General features: G+C 39.8%; 1 protein-coding gene across 1 annotated transcript; it reads right to left on the bottom strand.

Moving 5' to 3' along the window:
• Window positions 1-1,106: 1,106 nt before the first annotated feature.
• On the bottom strand, window positions 1,107-21,253 carry LOC104614729 (major facilitator superfamily domain-containing protein 2B-like; the record flags this gene model as incomplete). Its single annotated transcript, XM_010283153.1, has 8 exons — window positions 1,107-1,228; window positions 1,325-1,415; window positions 6,116-6,285; window positions 11,163-11,241; window positions 13,252-13,375; window positions 16,865-16,989; window positions 20,838-20,954; window positions 21,221-21,253. Coding segments are annotated over 8 exons (861 nt in total), but the record flags the coding sequence as incomplete, so codon positions are not given.
• Window positions 21,254-21,845: the final 592 nt, after the last annotated feature.

Genomic DNA, 21,845 nt, shown 5'->3' with positions numbered 1-21,845 from the left:
CAAAACTGAACACAGGATTCAAGATGCGGCCTCACCAGTGCCAAGTACAGGGGCACGATCACTTCCTTACTCCTGCTGGCCACACTATTCCTGATACAGGCCAGGAGACTGTTGGCCTTCTTGGCCACCTGGGCACACTGCCGGCTCATATTCAGCCGGCTGTCAACCAGCACCCCCAGTTCCTTTTCCTCTGGGCAGCTCTCCAGCCTGTAGCGTTGCATGGGGTTGTTGTGACCCAAGTGCAGGACCCGGAACTTGGCCTTATTAAACCTCATACCGTTGACCTCTGCCCATCGATCCAGCCTGACCAGATCCCTCTGCAGAGCCTTTCTGCCCTCCAGCAGATCAACACTCCCACCATATCAACTGTACTGATATGTACAGGTTCACATTAAAATAACATATTGACTGAGTTGAACATAGCTCAAAATCAAGTTTTAAAAAGACTGATGGACTATGGGGAGTAAGGGTTTCTTACTGAATGGCTTTAAGTTTTTCTACAGCTTCTCTCTATGGGAGAGATATTGCATCTTTTTGCGAGAGCCACATTCAACTGCAGGTCTTCATTTGAAAATTAGCTCTGTCTAGCTCTGAGACAGGTAAGACCTCCTGCCTCTGAATATCTTCTTACTCTGACCTAATGTCTTCCATCACAAAAGACTCCATAAGAACCAGTTCAGCCACTGTCTGAGAACAGTCACCTATGCAAAGGAAAGGGGCAATGGTTTAAAGCAGCACACACTATAGAGAAGAACAGAGAGAAGAGAAAAAGCATTCTCTAAGCAACTGAAACCACAGGAGACTGTAGATGGATAACATATAATGACCCAATCTGGGTCACTAGGACTAGTTCCTCACCTTTTATGGAAAAAAAAAAAAAAAGAAAAAAAGTGGTCAGGACTTTGGCTTTGTTTCTCGTTTGAAAGAACCACCCAGGCATCAAAAATGGACTCTGGTTCCCTACTGAGTTGTAGAGGAAGGCACCACCCCCTAAATCACCACCTCCAGTCACCAGCAAAAGGTTATTTGCATTTTAGCTGCCACAGACTCTCCCATGCTGGGACTGGAATGAAGACAACACACAGACTTAGGGAGTCTGAAGTTACCTGAACTGCTGTCGAGATGAGAAGAAATGAAGCTGTAAGCTTCACGTATGGACCATGCTTCATGGTGAGTCCAAGCCCCTTACAAAAAGGAATTGCTCTGTCTGAATTCAAGGCATAAGGATCTAAAAGGAGCAGAATACATAAAATAACAATCTTTTTTTCAGAGATGAATGTGAAATAATTATTATTAAATCTAGGCATACGTAAATATATCTTACCATCTTTTTCCTTTACTCCGAGAAAAAGAATAACAATTCCAAGAAGATACACACCTCCTATGACCCCTGCTGCAATCATATAAACTTTTGCCTTTGGAAAGAAGACAGACATATTTGAAATTGTGACAGGAGAGTGACAAATCAGTATGAAAACGTCAGTCTCTTTCTGGTGAGTCATCTGCAAATGAAGAAATGCTCATCTACATACAGCCAACTGTTTGTCTTCTACCTCCCTGAAAAATGTTCACTTCTGCAGTTCATTTATAAACACCACCTACTTTAGGATAAATCCAGGGCACGTAAGTATATATTTCTTGCAAAAAAAAAGAAGCTGTGAACAAAAGGGCTACTGTGTTGGCAACCTGAATGTTTTAAAAATGTCCTTATGTTGTGACTAGCTATAGACATACACAGTCATCTATCAAAAACATGCAGCATCCATACAGTGATTGTGATTTTTAGTAAATCCAGGTGATCTAGCTACACAGACTTCATGCTGGATAGGAAAGGCCTCAGTACTGATGTAAACACAATTACTACAGTTACTGCATTTATACATAGTGATTATAAAAACTTCCTTTAGGCTCTAATGGATTTTAGAAATCACACTTTCATGGCAATATTTTGAGAATGTGGTAGCTTGCATGCTTGTTTTCCCAGTTATTCAGTGAAATACTCAAGCAAATTCAGAAATCTTTGCTTCCTATTAGCCAGGGGAACAAAACCTCCAAGGATACCTCCCACATCATTAGATCACATTTATTGATTCTAACTCTGATTACACTGACTCTTGAATAATGCTTAAAAAAATTATTTTGCTTTAGTATTCTGTAATAATTTATTTTATATTGTGTTATCAATTATAAAATAAGTTCTGGTTATAGACCTTTAGGACACACTGATTATTTGATAGGAAAATTGAATTCCAAATTATCAGCAGTATGTTTCAAATGGAGTTATTATAAATCTAGGAAGCAGTTGGTAAACAGGCATGCAATTACAAGAATGTACTCCCAAATGTAAGGTCACAGTATAAATGCAAAGGTAGTCAGATGAACCATGTAAATATAGACAATCTTCAAGACAACAGCTTTTGCTAAGGCATTTACATTTCAGAAGGGGACATGGTGAGATAAAGGCGTGCAGGAATATTCTTTATTTGGGTTAAAGGTTTGGGTTTTTTATATCAGAGCTATAAATTAAGTCACAGAGCACTTTTATAATATTGGTTATTGCTTGCACAGACTACAGACTGCAGTATTGTAGATACCTGAATTCACTTAAATGAGGTCATTTCAGCCTCAAAAACAGCCAGTCAGAAGAGAAGGGGCTGGGAAAAAGGATAGTAACAGGATTCCGTTATGAATTTTATATTTTGTGTCTATTTATTAATTTGCTCAAAGCAATTGAATTAAATGCTTTCTTTCACAGGTCATATTTAAGTGTAATTTGAGCCTAAACTATCAAGGATATTCATGGTAGGCCAAATAAGATTCTCTGACCCTAAACAAAACTTGTTAGCCCATCTACGAACTATATCAATATCCATGGATGATTTCCAGTAGGAAAGATCCACTCCTAAGCTTACAGTAACAACTTCAGGAATGCTTAGAAATAACCATTTCTTCCACTTTCTTTAATAATGAGTAAAATAATACCAGTCATTCACTAGGTCTTCTTTTAAACCAGGTGTGCTCTTGAGCAGCTAAGAATTAGTCCTCATGACAAAAAAGGTCAGGGCCATACTCCTGAATGGCACTAAAAGAAATAGTCAAGATTTGGCCTCTTGTAAACATTTTTTTTATAATAAGGAAGGTACTTCAGGTTCATAGACCCTAGTCCTGCCTCAATTTATAACTCAATGTCCATCAGTCACAGAACCAAAATCAAGATCCAACATCTCCTGTCAATCATGCAGTTAGGTGCATATTCTGTTGTGCGTGGTGTGAACAAGAGGCAAGTGCCCTGTTATGCAATGCAAGCAGCTCCCCCACGTGGCTCGGTGGCCATGCATGCTCCCATAATACAACCAAATTGATGCCAGGTTATGTAAATGGCAAAAAATTCTGGTCCCAACTCCCAATGTGAGTTGCCAGAGCAGTTCATTCACACTATAGCTTCTACTCAGGCATGAGGGCTCTTGGGGAAAAAGGGCAGGAAAGAACAAGGACTGAACAGAACCCTACCAATGGAAAACAGTTGGACACCATAATCCAGACCATTCTTAACCATGGGATAGCACACACCTACAAAACCTGAGAAGGTGACACATGAAACAGTGGAAAAATGAAAAAAACAAAGACCAAAACAAATAAACAGGAAATCCTCACAAAAGATGCTGCTTGTAAATAAGCACACATGGCTGCTTGTAAATAAGGAACTGAAATGAAGAAGGTAATATCTTTAGTTACATCAACACATATAGTGGGGAAAAAAAAGGAGACAAGTTTCCAATTATGCTGTGACTTCTTCAGATCTGAAAAATGTTTGTGTGTCTAAAGTCTTTTCCATTGTTTCCCAGTGTTAGTAGCTAGTTTAATGGAAGACATTAGTTCTACCTACAAACTCTGGCTACTTTAAGCTAGATATCTTTGCTATTTTTTGCAAAATATAAAACTACTTGACATTCAACTCTTTGTGAAGCTTCTTTCTCCATCTCCCTCCTATCCCAAAAAGTACAGGAAAGCACGTGTGGTTAGACAGAAAGGAAATAAATCAACTTTTTTTTTTTCCTGGAAAGCCATTTAAGAGATTTGAAAGTAGGAGTTGGCAATTATGGCATAAATCAGATTCAGGCAGGGAATCTGCTGTGCAATGAAATTCAGTTTGCTCCACAATTTTTCAAGATACTCCTCTTAATAATTCACAGAGCTGTAACAGCACTGTAGTTCTCTGCATCAAGCCATTGTCCTAGAAGCTAAAAAGGAAGACAGGATGATGTTCTGTGTCTTGTTAAAATATAGACTAGAAGTTACCTAACAAGCAGCTTCAAAAATGCTTTAATCAGCTATAAAATGGCATGTCCACTTACAGAAGCAGCACAGTTCTCCTCAGGCAGTTTCCCAGATCAGGTCTCTGGGAAGCCTTACAACATCCTATGCCAAAAAAAAGGATCAGGTAGCACAGAGACAGAGAACAGTGCCTGGGAGTAGGGGGAGGCAAGGCTTGGTCCCCTTCCTGGACTACCAGTGGTGGTGCCAGGGTATGCAAATTCAAAGCATGAATAAAACATGCCTTTAGCTAGTGATTTTACTGCTGCTGAAGAGTGCTAATAGGAGCTATTCAACTACAATAAGCAGAGCACGAATACGTACATCCTGATTTTTGCCAAGTACCTGAGATTAGACTGAGGTCACAGAATCTTCTTCATGGGGAATTTTGTATATCAGTTAGTACATGCACACACAGAGAAATAGATGAAAATATAAAAAGAAAGACTGAATCCAGCAACTGGTAAAATGGAACCAACTAACTGACAATTTCAGAAGTGACAGAAAAAAACACTACACAAGGTAATTGTTTGATTCAGGGCCTGTTTCAAAACCACTAGAAAAAATGGAAGACTATCAAATTGTGTTCACTGAGGTTTGGATCAGGTTTTAGGATTTCCTCCCAGATATAAAACCTTCTCTGTTTCTCAAAAAATAACAAACTGAAGTATGAAGAGATTAATTTACTTGTGCAGGATTACGGGAAAAATCTGCTGTGGAAAATGGAATAAACAAACATGGATCTCTAGGTTCATTCCACATGTTAACCACTGAGCCCTGCTCCCACTAATTGCCCGTTACCAACCATTTACTTTCAACAGTGCTTTGTACCTTCACAAGAATACAGATTCCAATTAGGACGTACAGTTTTGTTCACCTAACAGTCATTAATCTTTACAGGAGATCCCTAGTGATAACTACTTTGAAAAGCAGTGTGGCTGAACTGAAAGATTCTGCTATAGCCACCATTTTTGCATAGAATTATAGTGTTATTTGGGTAGGATGAGACCTTTAAAGGTCATCTCGTTCCAACCCCCCTGCAATGAGCAGGAACACCTTCAACTAGAGCAGGTTGCTCAGAGCCCCGTCCAACCTGACCTGGAATGTTTCCAGGGATGGGGCATCTGCCACCTCTCTGGGAAACCTCTGCAAGTATTTCACCACCCTCATTGTGAAACATTCCTTCCTTCTCTCTAGTCTAAATCTGCCTTCTTTTAGTTTAAAACCATTTCCCTTTGTCCTATCACTATAGGCCCTGCTAAAAAGTCTGTCCTTATCTTTCTTACAAGCCCCCTTGAAGCCCTGGCAGGCTGCAGTCAGGTCTCCCTGGAGCCTCCTCTTCTCCAGGCTGAACAACCCCAACTCTCTCAGCCTGTCCTCATAGAAGAGGTGTTCCACCCCTCGGATCGTTTTTGTGGCCTCCTCTGGACCTGCTCCAACAGGTCCATGTCTTTCCTGTGCTGAGGGCTCCAGAGCTGGATGCAGTATTCGTGGCAGGGTAAAGTAAGCTTTTCTTACTAAGTTTCTATTTTAAACTGTAAATCAGTCCCTAGTGAAAACAAAGGGTGGCCATATACCTCTTAGCTACTTTACAGTTTGGCATCTTCAGCAAAGCTCCTCAGTGTAATTCCGCTGTCACGCTGAGAAGTGGTTGCAAAGACCAAAGACAGGAAGCCCTGTTTGCAATAAGGTTGTTGTCTCAGCTCCCGCATTACTGATTTCAAGGAAGTCATGTTCGTGATGATATGTATTACAGAATCACCCCCGCAAGAGATTTTAGTGTGCTCCCGTAGACACTCACTTGATGAGACAGGGGATCTGAGGGGTCTGGAAAGCTGGAAGTGTCATGCCAGGAGTCGGTTGTGTTTACTGGGGGATTCACAGTGCAGTGATGAGAGACATGAGCACTGGCCACAATCTGCCCCTGAAGTGCAGCTCCAATCAAGGTCCCAAGCACTTCCATGGTCATTCCTAAAGAAGGAAGCACAAACGTGCACTAAGGATGAGAACTCAATTCCTCCACTGTCTGCAAGCTTGCTTATTTGTCTCACTGAAAAGAAACCTCATCAAACCATTTTCTCTTACAGGCAACAAGTAGAAAAAGCAATGCCAAGAACAGCAGAACAGGAAAGGTCAGTAACAGAACAGTTTCAAGGAAAGAGACTTTTGTCATCTATTTTCTGATCAGCTTTTAGGAGCCTCCATGGAATAGCCTCTTTTTTACAAGCTGCGTGATGGATAAGGCTGAGATTAAGAGCCACAAGAGGATAACATAGAAACCTTTCATCTGGAGGACCAGAGCAGAACTACAGTTTAAATCCTGAATTCTGTTTTTCTAAGGCATGACTAGGAGCCGTAACATCAGACTTTTAATCTCAAGCTTGATAATAACTTATGAAACATTTGTCAAGCCACTTATCTGATTGGACCTCTGAGTTCTCCAATTGTAAAGTAAAATGATACTCACCTCAGGCTTATGTTGGAAATAATACGGCTGCAAAATCTTGGAAACATCAGGTGCTGTTCTTAACTGCTTAAGACCACAGTCAGGCAGAACTAGCAACCTCAGCCTCAGGTAATGATTCAGATCACTACTTCTCCAAGTGCGATCAGAACAAGGGATCATCTAAAAAAACAACCAAAGTCTCTGCTTGGGAAAGCAAAGATCTCACCATGTGCATCCAGCTCATGCTTCATGTACTCAAAATCAGGCAACAAGGTGGCTAGTTGTTACAGCTCCACTGCAGGCGAATGGTGAGTAATCTGTGTTCTAGATCCTTCTCACTCTGAGAAATTTCAAGCCCACCATTCCTATTTCCATGCAATATGGCCATACCCAGCATCCTCATGGCAGGGAGATAAATTGAATTCCTGTCCTAGCTCCAGACACTATTTACACATTTTGCATAATCATAGAATCATAGAATAGTTTGAGTTGGAAGGGACCTTCAAAGGTCATCTAGTTCCAACCCCCCTGCAATGAGCAGGGACATCTTCAACTAGAGCAGGTTGCTCAGAGTCCCGTCCAACCCGACCTGGAATGTTTCCAGGGATGGGGCATCTGCCACCTCTCTGGGAAACCTGTGCCAGTGTTTCACCATCCTCATTGTGAAACATTCCTTCCTTTTCTCTAGTCTGAATATGCCCTCTTTTAGTTTGAAACCATTTCCCCTTGTCCTATCACTACAGGCCCTGCTAAAAAGTCTGTCCCCATCTTTCTTACAAGCCCCCTTGAAGCCCTGGCAGGCTGCAGTCAGGTCTGCCTCGAGCCTCCTCTTCTCCAGGCTGAACAAACCCAACTCTCTCAGCCTGTCCTCATAGAAGAGGTGTTCCACCCCTTGGATCGTTTTTGTGGCCTCCTCTGGACCCCCTCCATCAGGTCCATGTCTTTCCTGTGCTGAGGGCTCCAGAGCTGGATGCAGGACTCCAGGTGAGGTCTCACCAGAGCGGAATAGAGGGGCAGAATCACCTCCCTTGAACTGCCGGCCATGCTGATTTGGATGCAACCCAGGATACGGTTGGCCTTCTGGGCTATGAGCGCACATTGCCGGCTCATGTCCAGCTTTTCATCCACCATTACCCCCAAGTCCCTCTTGGCAGGGCTGCTCTCCATCCCTTCATCCCCCAGCCTGTATTGATACTGGGGGTTGCCCCAACCCAGGTGCAGGACCCTGCACTTGGCCTTGTTGAATCTCATGAGGTTCATATGGGCCCATTCCTCAAGCTCGTCCAGGTCCCTCTGGCTGGCATCCTGTCCCTTAGGTGATAGAGATAAATAAGGTTTAATACATGAACAGATCAGGAACAGGGACAAAGACTCCCTGTTTATGAGGGAATGCTCTTCTCATTGACCTAAACATCAGGCTTTTTTCCTACTTGTTCTCTCTCAGTTCCATGTTCCTTTCTCAGAAGCACCATGGGGGATTTTGAAGGGCCACTCCCAGAGCAGGTTGTGTCCTGGTGGTTATCGTGCTTTCCTGGGAAGTGACAGGTGTTTTTAAAAATCTCCTAGGTTCAGTTTTATTCAAATTCTCTGCTCTGTAGCAGTCTTCCTAGGTGACCTTGAACACATGCTTTTTTGTGTATGCTTGTAAAGGGATAAAAGCACTTCTCCACCTAATGGGAGGGCAGTGCACACAGCCTGTGAGGTATTCAGACAGTGCAGTAATGATGGCTCTATGTAGCTATGGAAGAATAAGTAAGGAAAAGGAAAGAGAGGCTCCCTAGGAGACTTGGATCATTTAAACTATTGCTAGTATGTTCCCAAACAGAGAATGCTTCTGAATGGAAAATTTGAGGCTTCATGTAACATTAATTTAAACCAATGGGGCATAAAAAAAAAAAATCTTCCCCAAACTTCAAATACATTCTTACTAGCAATATTACAGTTCAGTCCATGCACACAAAAATGCTGGCAGATGGTGGAAATCCTAACCTCAACCTGAAGTGTTTGGTCACGAATTAGTCTCAGATGGGCCTTGCAGAACTTCCAAACTGTCAAATACTCAGTGCAAAGGCAATGCACCTGAGTCACACCTTTCATTCAAAACATCACCTATACATTTATAACCTTTATCTAGGTCTCCTCATCTGCATTTTACCAAGCACTTACATAGAATTAGCTCAGAAGCATCATTATAGGCAACAGAAATACAACCATTGTGAAATCTCATTTTCTAAGTAGCAGCAAGAGCTGAGAAACGGGCAGATTTCAAAGTTCTGTGCACTCAGAATTTATAATGTATTACTTTCTACCTTAGCCGGGAAAGCTGATCTTTCAGAAAGCAGATTGTCCTTGAAGTAAGTTATATTTTGCCCAGAGTGTAAGTAGGATTTATGTTAAACCAACTTTGGAAACCAGTATTTCTACCATGCATTTATAGTAAGGAGCAAAACAAAATTTACAGTAAGCAGTTCTGCTTGTCTCCAGTAGAGGGTAATGGATCCTCTGAGCTCAACCTTTTTTTTTTTAAAAGCACACTTCATATTACACAGCTGTTTTTCTTTAAACAGTTGAAGAAATGCCTGAACAACCAGCTGCATCCAAGAAATTCTATCAACAAGAATTCTCTATGAAACCCAAAGAAAGGCAAAAGTCTTTAAGTAAAACACTTGTTAAAAAAAAGAGAGGGGAAAAAAAAAAAAGATTCTCGCATCATCATAACCATTACAAGAAAACTTGGCTGCAAACAAATGTAGTTTCAAAATATACAAAAATACCAACATTTGAAAAGTCAAAACTATGGTTCATTCCACCGCCCTATCTTGGCTTAGGAGAACAGCTGTACACTCAAAAGTTACACTCTTTTTTTTTTTCTGAACAATGAAATGACACTATAAATGTATAACACCTCTCAGCCATGGAGTTCAACAGTTTTTACGAGCAAAAATCTCACATGCCTGTGAAGTCTTGCATGGGACTAGCAGATAGGAAAGCACATTTATTTGGATCACAGCCTCTGAAGACATAAAACCAGACAATAGGAAACACTAGGTACATGGATTTAGTTAGAATTTAGGCCAGATGACTCAGAATACAGTCAGTGCCAAAGAATATAACGCAACTAGAATCTCCCGCTGTTCTGTCCTGTCCTATGACTGCTAGCCCAGACTTTCTCTTGAGATAGTTGATGATAATGCAAATCACAACTGTTCCATGTGGCTGGAAAGGGATTGGTTTGCTCAGGGGATATTGTACCTTGAATTTCGGGCATTTTTTTTTTTAGCACTTCTGGCCATTTCATTGTGCCTCTGAAGTCTAGTTTTCAATGTACTCAAGCAAGTATGTTGAGGGTTAGAAGGACTGATGGAAGAGAAAAGGCTCTTTGCCAGGAAGAGAAAACATTTGCAACAAAAAAATTGTAGTTATTCTAAAGCAACACCGAAGGACAAGTTAAGACACAGAAAAGTCTTTCAAGTGACACTGGAGTACTCTTTTCTCTTTACCTTGCTTAATGCTGGTGGCCATAGCAGTTACATAATAAAGAAGGCGTGAGAACAGAGCTGAAGAGAGCAGGAAGGAAATAAATTGTTCTTACATTCAATTTATGATCTATACAGGAAATCTTGGAAAGACTTTCATTGCACTTTTCTGGTCTGATCAATTTGCTTCAAAGCAAAAACTTTGTCTGGTTTTGATTGTTGAAGAGCCAGAGATCTGGTCTGGAAGCCCTCATTCTTTTAACTAATACAGAGTGCTAGTTATATTACAGCAAGATCTGTCCTTAAACTACCTGGTATATGTTAGAAGTAAACAGACACAGATCAAATGAAAAGAGAGATTTCAGTTGCTGTGGACATGCACACAAAATTACTCTCCTTTTTTGGTGGGGTTAAGTGTCTTGGTTCTATGAGTTCTAGAATTTTTTTCAGAGAAAACAGCTTGGAGATTGGAATTTATAACATGAAACACATAAACCCAAGGAAATAAAAACTAAATTTAAAAAGAAGAAAAAGAAAATACTCAAAATGACTTTCAGGCTTTCTTGAACTGAATGTTAAAGAAGATCAGCACTTGTTTTTTTCCCCTACAAGTCACCTTTAAATGAAATCATTATTCCCTATCCTGGCTTGGGTAAGAGTGATTTTTATTGTTTTGTCTGGCTAGCAATAAACCAAAAAGTGTTTATAGCCAATCAGACAATTTGAGACAATAAAATATCAATGTCTCCTATTTAGCTAGAAAAATGGAATCATTTGCAAGACAAAATATTTTTCATCAGATATTAAAAAACTCATATAAATGTCCAGTTTAGGGACACAAACCATTAGGAACTTCCTATAGACAGAGAATGATTCTAAATAAAACTCAGCCCTAGTCCAGTTGAGAAAGCCCAGATCACACTCACGGTATGCCGTTGCAGAATCTCTCTCCTTCTGGTCTGTGCTGAGAAACATGGTGAGAGCAGAATATGGTACTTGGAATAACTATGCAAAGAAAGAACATCACTTAGGAAATGTCAGGGCAAATGCTGTATTCCTTCGATATCTGAGAAAATGGTTTAATGTGACCTTGGAATTCACTTACTTAGAACTTTGCATTTTTTAGCACAAAGACCTGTCTTTCTAATTTGTAAAGCATATAAGGAGAAAAAAGTATCTTTTGTAATGTAAATAATAAATAATAAATTACCAAGAGACTTTACCTTAATGCTGTGCTCCTTCAGCATCCTTGGGAAAATGTTCTTCATAGCTAGGCTATAGAGCATCTAGTTTTCTTTGCGCTAGGAGACTATCATGTTCCTAGCTTGAGCTAACTAACAGGAAGCAAAGCCATAATAAAGACAATACAATTTTCCACTTTATACAAGCCGGGAGACTGTAAAAATCCCCCCAAATATTTCAAATGTCTGTCTCGCTATGTAATTCCAGGAGATAATTGTGAAAACTACTTTGTCTTCAGTACAATTTGGCCACATACTCTTTAATTTGAGTTAAGAACAGGTAGAAACACTCAATTGCTATGTCCATGCACTGGCAAAAAGGTAGATGAGGAACGTTGCTTGTTTGTTTTTACAGCACTGTAGCATGCAATTGATACCTTGCTGTAAAATCTTGGTGGAAACAATGCACTAGTAATATTTATTGCAATGCTGGGTAAATGAACACCGCTTTTACTGCAGAAGAGGCCTTTATCTCCAGTAGTACTTCACTGAAAATAACTATTGAACATTAAAGGCTTCACCTTTTGGATGGTAGTGATGTGAGTGGGACCCTGTCCTCATAGTGTTGAGCTAAAATAAAAATAACTTCTAAAATCTTGGAACAACATATAGACCAAACTCTCAGACTCATATGAAGTGGAAGTGGGACATGAACTTGCTCGAACAGTATCTGTAGCCAGGCAAACTAAGTCTGGCAGTCCACATCCTACTCTGTTCATACAAAATGCATTGCTGTTCACCTTCATCAAACATGGCAAGTATATATACTTTCAAGCTCTGCCATGGAAAATCTGGTTTTCCTTCAAAAGAGAGAGGGAATTAAATTATTTTAAGCCATTATGAATGTCTTATGGACCATCTTTCTCCAGAGGAAACAAATGACCTAGGGAAGCGTTCCAGCTTAACACAGGAATACGGAATTCCCAGGTCCAACAGATCTGTAAACAGGAGAAAAGCCAAAGCCAAACAAGAAATACAAACAATTTAAATGCCTGGGAACCACTTTTTCAAAACGTGATCCAGTGAAATTCAGCCAGTCAGGATACACCCCGCCAAATTGCAAGGCACCTGTCTCACTTCCAGTCATAATCTGCTCTGTGATACTGCTTTTGCATGGAAGATGCCTTGTTTCACCTTGATACTGGCTACAAGGGAAAACGAGGTGATGCAACCCCTACGTGTACAGTATAGAACGTGTCAGATAAGTTCTTTGGGATCCACTGAAACGATGGCTTCTGCAAAAATATTGCAAGTTTTGAGCCGTATTACAAAATTCATGTGCTCATACTCCTCTGTCCAGGCATAAATATCATGATGATTGCTCTCAGTACTATTTCAGCTCTGGTACACTGACTTTTCATTGCCTTGTACCTTGTGTCAAAACACCCAGAACTAGAGCCATAAACCTACTTGGTCTCCTAATCTGCTCCTGAAAGTGGAAGTTATGAGAAGTTAGATGTTTAACTGGAATTAGGAATCCAAATGTCTCTGTGGATCCATACAAGAATGAGTTGAGTATCTAGGACACTGCCAATGAAAGTGACTGGAGGTAATCTGTCTGAATTAGCAAGTCATTTGCCAGAGAAAGCACTGTCAAAAAACATCAAACAGCAGAGTTTGATAAAAGGACATCTGCCTATCCTTTAAACTCACTAGAAGTTGAAATCAAATGTAAAGTTTTGTTAAATCTCAGTTTACTAAATCTGAATGCATTAAAAGAGAGAGAAAACAAGCAAGTTACTGCTGAAAACAACATGACCTGTAAGTTACTTACTGTGGTCAGTGCTTGGAAAAGGCAGTAGAAAGTCAGGTACCATGCAACTCTTCCTGATACAAAAGGAGGCAGGTACCACATTAAAAAATAGGACACTACCGTGAAGGGTGTACATGCCAGCATCCTGTAAAGAAGATTAACACATGCCAACAATCTCAACAAAATGATAGCAAAGCACATTAAATTTTCCTGCTAATAATGGATGTAATGCAATTTATGTGCAGTTTTTCTAACTACAAAGATGACATGTTTTTAAGCATTAAATGTCACCGTGAATTAAATGCACAGATTAATATAAAATGTATACAAGTACTTCCATAAAATGGACAAAACCCCAGGAAATCTGAAGGAAAAGAGCTATACTTAAGCTAATATCCCACTCAGAACAGACCGAATTTCATTGCACATGCATGGTAACAGCATACCGATATATACCATTCCTTAGTACATGTCTCAGACTAGACCTTTATTAGAAAGAGTCACTGAAAACTAAGCCCTATTGCCACGTCTTCACATACTTCAGCAATTTTCACATGAGTCTACTTATTACCAAGGATTGCCTCTTCCAATTTTAATGCCTTCAATTTTCCTCTCAACTCAGCCTCTTCATTGCTGCTTCAAGCAAATGCAAATATGTTGATACACTTAAAAATGCTGAAAACATCATAAAAGATATTGGACAGCCCACTGCAATAGTTTCTACAGTCTGTATCTATTTGGGTATATGATAATTTGCTCCATTTCACTCAACAGCAAAACTCCTAATCACTTCAAACACAAAAGGATCATCTTGTGGTGAGGAAGGTGGCTTAAAAAAAAGAACCACAGAAACTTAAATTCCAGACATTGCCATTAACCAGCAATTTATTACATTAGTCTAAAAATTATTTCAGGCAAACACTTGTCAAACTTCATGATATGGAAGCAGCGGTCAGATGATATTATTTCCTAAAAGTCTGAGCTGCAGCAGCATCAGGACTCTTCTGTATTCTTGTAAATCAGACTTTAAACAATGTAATTAGATGACCAAGATCCCAACAAAAAATATCCAAACACATGAAAGAGAAAACAGATTAATCCCTTCACAACAGCACTACTGACATTGGGGGTCAGCTGATTATTTTGCAATCGTGAACTGAAAACCTGGAATACAAAAGAGTAATGTGGGTAAATAGTTTTGTAAAACAATAGCTTTCCCAGACTGCTCTTTGGGATGGACGGCATCACTGGGAGCTGAGCATTTACAAGGAAAGTGCCAGGTTCTGGTATTCTCTGTCCCTCCGGTCCCCAGGCCACAGTTCATCCACAGCTGGTTAGCAATGAAAAAAAGATAAGGGTAAAATCCTGACACATCTCAGGAGTCTACCTTCCTCTCTAAAATTGTGAGCTCTTCCAGACTTGTGTCCAGACAGTCACCACAGAAAAATATTTTCATAGTTAATTTTTCATGTGACTTTTCAGCAATAACCCTCTTAGTATTCTTCCCTCCTTCCCTCCTCTTTCCACATTTTCCTTTCCTCATTAATGTCAGTGAGTTTTCAGAGCCTTGCTGAGTTGCTGAATATCTGATTGTCTACTATTATCTCCTTTGACAAAATATTTGACGAGATTTTGTATTTCGAGTCAATGTCTGCTTAAGCCTTTTAAACACATTACATAAAGGAGATCAATAGTGATTGATAACTTATTCTATTGAGTACAGTATTAAGCTATAGTTAAACTTTTGCCCTCTTTACTAATGTTCTTGCTTTGCTGTCAAGCTTTTCTGACAGCCAATTCTATTGCTACACTCTAGATACTTAAGAAGTCAGAATAATTTCGAAGTATTTTTAAGCTAATGGAAGACCCATTTTTTGCTTTGTGTAAATATGGTCTAACCTCCAATGTGCAGGAACAAAATTCCCATGAAAAAAATTACCATTACCAAAAAACCACACAAAATCCTTCTGCAAAGAAAGCAGCCGTTTGATGAATGCATATTAAAGGCTGGGTTAGATAAGCACTTTTCCTGTAAGAAGTGCAAGTTGTACAGTAGTTGGTGTACAGTGCAAAGGGCTGGTAACTTCATGCATGTGCTAGGATGGGAGTTATCCTAACATCAATTTAACACTAACACTAAACACATGTATTTGCAGTATTTTCAGAGAATTGGGAAAAAAAAGGCATCAGAATACAATTTTTTTCTTTCTGAATGTCATTATTTTCTTTCTGAATAAGTTTCTTACTTGGTTAATTCAGTGCTCATTAAAAAGTACTCCATTTACCTGGCCACGAACCAAATCCTGAAAAGAGAAACAGCAGCAAGCTCCTCTTTTCCCATAGGGCTCTTGACAAAAAACTTAACTTTGACCTGAAGGCCCTGTTCCTCCTAAGGCCAAGAGCAGCTGATCTCAGCCTTCTTCCAACATGTACTTGCCTTCTATTCTTTGTCAGATATAAGCTGCCCACAGACAAGTTTCTGCAAACCTAAACCACATAACAGCAAGAGAACCACCAGCTAAAAAACTGAGCTTATTTTCAATGAAAATTCAACTTCTTTGCTCAGGATACCACATTTACTCTTAGATTTTTGCTGTGAATCAAGTTGGGGGGTTAAATGAATTCAAAATATCTTACAATACATCCTTATAAAGCATGAGATAGAGCAGTGATGAAAGACTCCTTGTTTCACAAACTACTGTCTCCCCCCGACTTCCAAAGTAATAAAAATCCAACAAATAAATGTCCTATGGCATATATGAGCTTGGGCTCCTCTAACATGGACTACCGCTTTCCAATTTTCTTGCTTCACACCTGTCAATATCCTTCCTATACGAGTAACATTCATTCTTCTAACCTCTCCTTATAGCACATGGATGGCACATATACAAGTGTACTTAGCTAGAATGCCTACAAGGGATAAATATGTCGCAGTGAAACACCACTCTGTCCCTCCAGAAATGCTGATCAAAATCTTACAGCATCTCATTCCAGTATAGAAGTCATGGTGATTTTTTAATCACCATGGGGACATAAGAGAAGCAGGACCAGAATGACCGCTGTAAGGAAGAGTGTAATAGAGTGTCAGGGCAGTGCTGGTTGCCGGGCCCTTCACTGCCATGGTGTCACATCTGTTCCACATGTATGTACACATCCTTTACTGAATTACCTAGAGAACTAAAGTTAAAAGAGCTCCTAGAAGGCTGACGAGATGTTTCTACATGTAGGACACATGTAGAAACAAGTTCCAACTTTGTGGAGGAGTGAAGCCAAACTAAAGGAATCTAGACAAAGTTGAAAATTCAACCACAGATTCAAGAAATATCTGAATTATATCTGAGCTTCCAGTTTTGTTAGCAGCACAGTGTCTTGGCTTTATTTGTTTATGTCTCCAGCAGTAGGAAATCTCTTCTGTGTTTTCATGGGTGAACAAGCTAAAGGGAAATAGATGACATTACAATTTTGCTTTTTGATTTTATATATGTAGAATGAATACAATCACTGTCGTCTGAGAAACAGGCAAAGAAAAATTAGTCTAATTCAATGAGATGACTGTATGATCACAACACACACAATATTCATATATATGTGTGTGTGTATATATATGTAAATATATGTAGATATTTCTGCTTACCAAGGCATGAGCCGGCCAATTTTTGTCCATCTACTTTTGCTAATAAAAAAGCCAGCAACAGGATCAGTAACTGCACCTGAGGCTTTGCCAATGAACAGCACCAGAGAGGCATGAAATGGAGTAATCTGAAAGTACAGACACAATATTGTAAACAAGAGCCATTGTTTCACAATACAATGAAACAGCATAAAACAACTTTCCAGAAAGAACCTCAGTGTTTTAAAGAATAACGATAGTTCATTTACAAAACATGTCTGCTGCTGTCATGGAAATTACTATTGGTCACTCATAGCAAACAAATGAGACATTGAGACAGACATCATGCAAGATGGGATTACAGGAAAAAAGTGCAAGGAAGGAGAGATTATGGATGTGTTTAGAACTAGGAAAATGAGTCAGGTAGTCAAACAGTAGACTAAAGTCCTTGTTTTAGTCATAAATCCTGACAGAGTCCCTCTGTAATTATTCCCTCACATTGTTCCCCACAAAACGCCATTTACCCATATCTTCATCTTGACCTGATCTAGAAAAAAAGTAGAGGGAACTGCTTACATGCATTTATGTTTTTTCATCTCATTAGATTACCAACAAGGCTGCCCACTGGTGACATGTGGCTGTGGAAGAGGTTGTAGCACAAGCAGACTTTATCCACTCAGAAGTGAACTGTGACAACTGAACGGCATAAGGCACGTGTGCTCAAATCCAAGTTGCCAGCACATGTCCAATGAATCTCACTTGAAAAATTCTCATGGATTACATAAGAATAAAATGGCCAAGTAGAAAAACCTTTGAAGTTAACCCAGGAGGACCGCATTTAAGTGCCTATATAGAAATACATTTTATCCCAGGCAACATAGTTATTTGTCACATATTTCTATAAAGAGTTTAGGAATTCATATCACACAGTGGTTAAAAACATGGGGGGAGAAAGAGAGAGCGAGAGACTGCTGAAACAGCCTATGGGGCTTAAACAGCAACAGCAGACAAAACCCCTTCACCTATATGCTGCTTTACGCTATCAGTGTTCCAACCCAGCGGAAAGCCTGGCGAATGTGCCTGACACATCACCAAGCTGAGCCAGTATCCCCTGCTTTTCTGCAGAGCTTATTGCCTCCTAGGCAGCATCACACAGCTTCCAGCGGTGCAGGTCCCCTGCCTGCAGAATTTGGTGTAGGTATTCCTTCAGAGGTGAAAGAAAGAAAGAAGCGATAATCTCTGAGATGTCCTGGATGACCTTTGTAAGAGGCAGATGCTATGCGCTTTTGTAATCACACCTGTTAAATTCTAGCCCAGATTAGGTGAAATTGCAGGGGCAGACAGTCTTTCTGACACCACCAGCTCCAAGACACATACTCCACCCTAGAAAGCTTATGAACAGGGAAGGATCGGGAACGGTTGTCTCCAGCAGGTAATGACAGTGGCTCTCCAAGCATCCTATTGCTGCACTGACAGGCTAGGATGAGCACTGGGCTGTGTGCCATAGCAGTTTGCTGACGTTCACCTCATCCACCTTCGCTGGCTTGTACCCTCCCACAGGCAGGGTGGCAAGTAGCCCACTGACCCCGAGGTACCATGGGGGCTGCACTGCAACCGCTCACAAGTCACTACTGCTTCTCAAGAGACAGGTCTGCCAAAACAAGGACAAAATAGCAGTCAGAAAGATACAGGCGTTGAAATATTCCAGTTATGAAGGACACAGGAACAGAAAGCTTCAAATTAGGTGGGTTTTGCATTGGTATTTTGTTCAGATAACTTGAATACACAGGAAGGAAGTGGATATTAGATAAACAGAGGTGGAAGAAAGCCTTGAGGAAAATTAAAATCTCTTGTGTTAGGAGTGGAGTCTGTGTAGTCACCCTGTCTTCATCATCAGTATGGGCTTATACATCCCTTGGCTGCATTTTCTTAGCCCCTAAATCTAGACAGTGTCTGTCAGCACCCATGCCAGAAACTTCTCAATGCTAATAAAATGCAAGATATATGTGCTAAATTTACCCATCTCAAAAGGAATAAAGACCAAGATCCTATTATCACAGGCTGTGGTGTTTTCTAGTAATTTGACTCAAGGATCCTGCATGGTTTGGAGTTACATTTATATCTCTGTAGTTTATACAAGTAATTTAGGTGGAACATGGAATTGAAATGGAAAAACTGTAAGCTGCAGAAAGCGAATACAAATGTAGTTTTGTTAGAAAGGACACAGGTTATGTATGAAAGATTATGTATGTATGAAACCTAGCACGTTTCACAATCTCTCAAAGAGTTAAAACAATTCTGCCCTCTAAGTGGGCAAGGATTAAATCCAGGTAGTGACTATAAAATTATGTGCTGCCCCCTAAAAATGTGTGGAAAAAAACAGAGGATTTCAGAGCTGTTTATCAGGCCTTGAAATAAATCCCGTCCCTGCAGGATTACTTCAGAGAACTAAACCATCAGCGAACAAATAATTAAGCCCCTTAATGAAGTAGTTAAGTGTATCATTACAAACATTAGGCAAAATAATTTGGTTTCAGTAGGAGCTTGTTAACAAAATAATTATTATTATGTCATTTAATTAGGTAGTGCCCAAAGATGCAAGAATGGGATCTCAGCTTTCTGGACCCTGTACATAAGCACACAAAGAAATATACAGCCCCTACCTTCAAAAATTTTCAGTTTCTGTGATAAGCAGAGAGTGGGGAAACTACCATATTTATAAGCACCCTGGGAAAATTACATTAGTGTCTTCCTCATTCAGTTAATGCTTCATCATCTCCAATGGCTTGTATTTTCATCCTTGATGTAAGTGAGAAACAGCTGTAGTCAGAGCTGCATCCACCTCCCTGCTGCATCTCCAAGTTACCTGTTCCATCTCCAACTCAAGACTCCACACCATCCACTTGCTGTCTTTGACACTGCTGTCCAAAACTGGCCCCTTTTCTAGGTCCTGTGACTTCGGTTTCAACAAGACACTCAAGGTCTCAGTTTTACATGCCAGTCTTACTGTGTTGCCAATTTTATCAAGTCACATCTCAGCTTCTGACACCAGACTTTTATAGGAAAACCATAAACCTTTGGACACTTCCACTCCTCCAGTCATAATATCCTGTCTTTCTACACCTTAAGGAGCAAATGGATAATGATATCTGATCCAGAACCTCCTGTTCTTTCCAGCAAACAAAAACAGTCATCAGTGCTGAAAGCCACTCATGTAGTTTCAGCTACAGCTCTTCTCACAGTCCCTGCAGTTTGGCTTCATCTCCCTAAAATCCTTCTTTCTGTTCTATAATACTTTTTCTGTCCCACCTAGTTACCATGCAGACATACAAGACAATCCAAAATAGAAAAACAGTGCTTATGTATTGATTTTCTTTGTTTCTCTGCTGTCCTGGAGCAGCTGGAAGTCAGATGAACGGGATGACTCCTACAGCTTTGTTTTACCAGGTCTGCTTCTGCACCAGAAAGCCACAAACTGGAAGCAAAGAACCTTCAGGAAGGATAACTCAGCTTTCTTTGCAAAGAAATTATCCTAGATAAACCAAATAAAATCTATGTGAAATTATGTTGACTACTGGATGCAACTGCAGTGATTCTTTAATTAAACCAAATGAACAAAACTTTGACCTCAACATGGTGCTATTAACGTCTCAGATGCCTCATATCTTACACTCTCTGACTCCTGACACAGAGGACTGCTTTTTCTTGTGTCTACAAGTGTGTGAGCTCTACAGTGTCTAAAGATCTACCAATGATCCCAAACTAAAAGCAAACAATGTGCACTTCAAAACAGAAAGGAAGCTACTGAAAAAAGAAAAAAAAATATTTCCAGAAAAGTTTATGTAGTTTCCATGATGACGAACAGCTAGAGGCAATGACAACAAGACAAGTTAAAAGCTTTATTAGATAATTCACCTTTTATCATTCCAGGGACATTGTTGACAACATTATAGTTGAAGTAAGCCTACAGTCTGTAAAGGTTTCTTGTGCTACTTACATGGGCTATGTCTAGCAGGTAGATCTGTAGGAAGAAAGCGGCAGCACTCCCTGCCACTTGATTTGGGGCACCTCCTATTGCATAGCATAATTTGCCGCAAATCGAGAGCCTGTATTCCTGTGCAAGATGAACCAGAACAAGGATGAGAAAAACAAGACAGACAAGTTAAAAGCTACAGAAATTATATGGCTAAAGTCTAAGGTTAACACAAAATTCAGGTATTCGCTTCACAGGTATTCCACTAATAAATCCATATGCCCTGAACCCCTATCATCCACAGGCATTTGGGTGCTCATTGCTTTGATTTTTAATGGTTTTGTTCCTTAATTCTTCCCCTAAAAACAGATTACAGTGTTTCTACAAGGATAACTAGGCTTACCTACCTGCTTCTCATGAGCTGTTAAAAAGGAACAAGTCTACAAACAAGCAAGAAGCAAAGAAGCGCATATACCGTGACACTGTTTTCTGAGCTTAGTTTTGTCTTTGACTGTTTAACTCAGATTTTTTTAAACGTTGAAAACTTCTGTACTTTAAAAAGAAATAATCTCCTGTATTAATCTTTCAGACCACAATAATTGATATATACTCTCATACCATAGTAATTAGACAACATTCATAGAAGGAAAGTTCCACAGTCAAATGCAGACCAAATAGATTCCAAGCATTTGTGCTCCATTCTTTCCTTCATCACAAAATGCTGGTGTGACGCTGGCAAAGTCACTTGACTTCATACGTCTTCCTTTTGACTTGACTTTTCTATATCTTTTGTGAAAATTGGCATAATAAGGAAAGTGATTTTGCAGCCCAAGACTTTTTTAGGAAGGACTCTAAGTCACTCTAGGTGTGTTTCAAAAATTCTACAAAACTGTGCACTCTCATTTGCCTTTTGATGTTTGAAAAGTACCATAAGCATCCAAGAATATTCTCTAATAGAATTGCCAAATAAGAGTAAGATAAAAGCCGAAAACAAAGTTTTATAACTGTAATTAAAAGACAAAAAATGCAGAG

The sequence above is a fragment of the Phaethon lepturus genome, unplaced genomic scaffold (genome assembly GCF_000687285.1).
Source record: "Phaethon lepturus isolate BGI_N335 unplaced genomic scaffold, ASM68728v1 scaffold2303, whole genome shotgun sequence".
In the NCBI taxonomy this organism is placed as follows: Eukaryota; Metazoa; Chordata; class Aves; order Phaethontiformes; family Phaethontidae; genus Phaethon; species Phaethon lepturus.
This window is presented reverse-complemented; position numbering and strand designations above follow the sequence as displayed.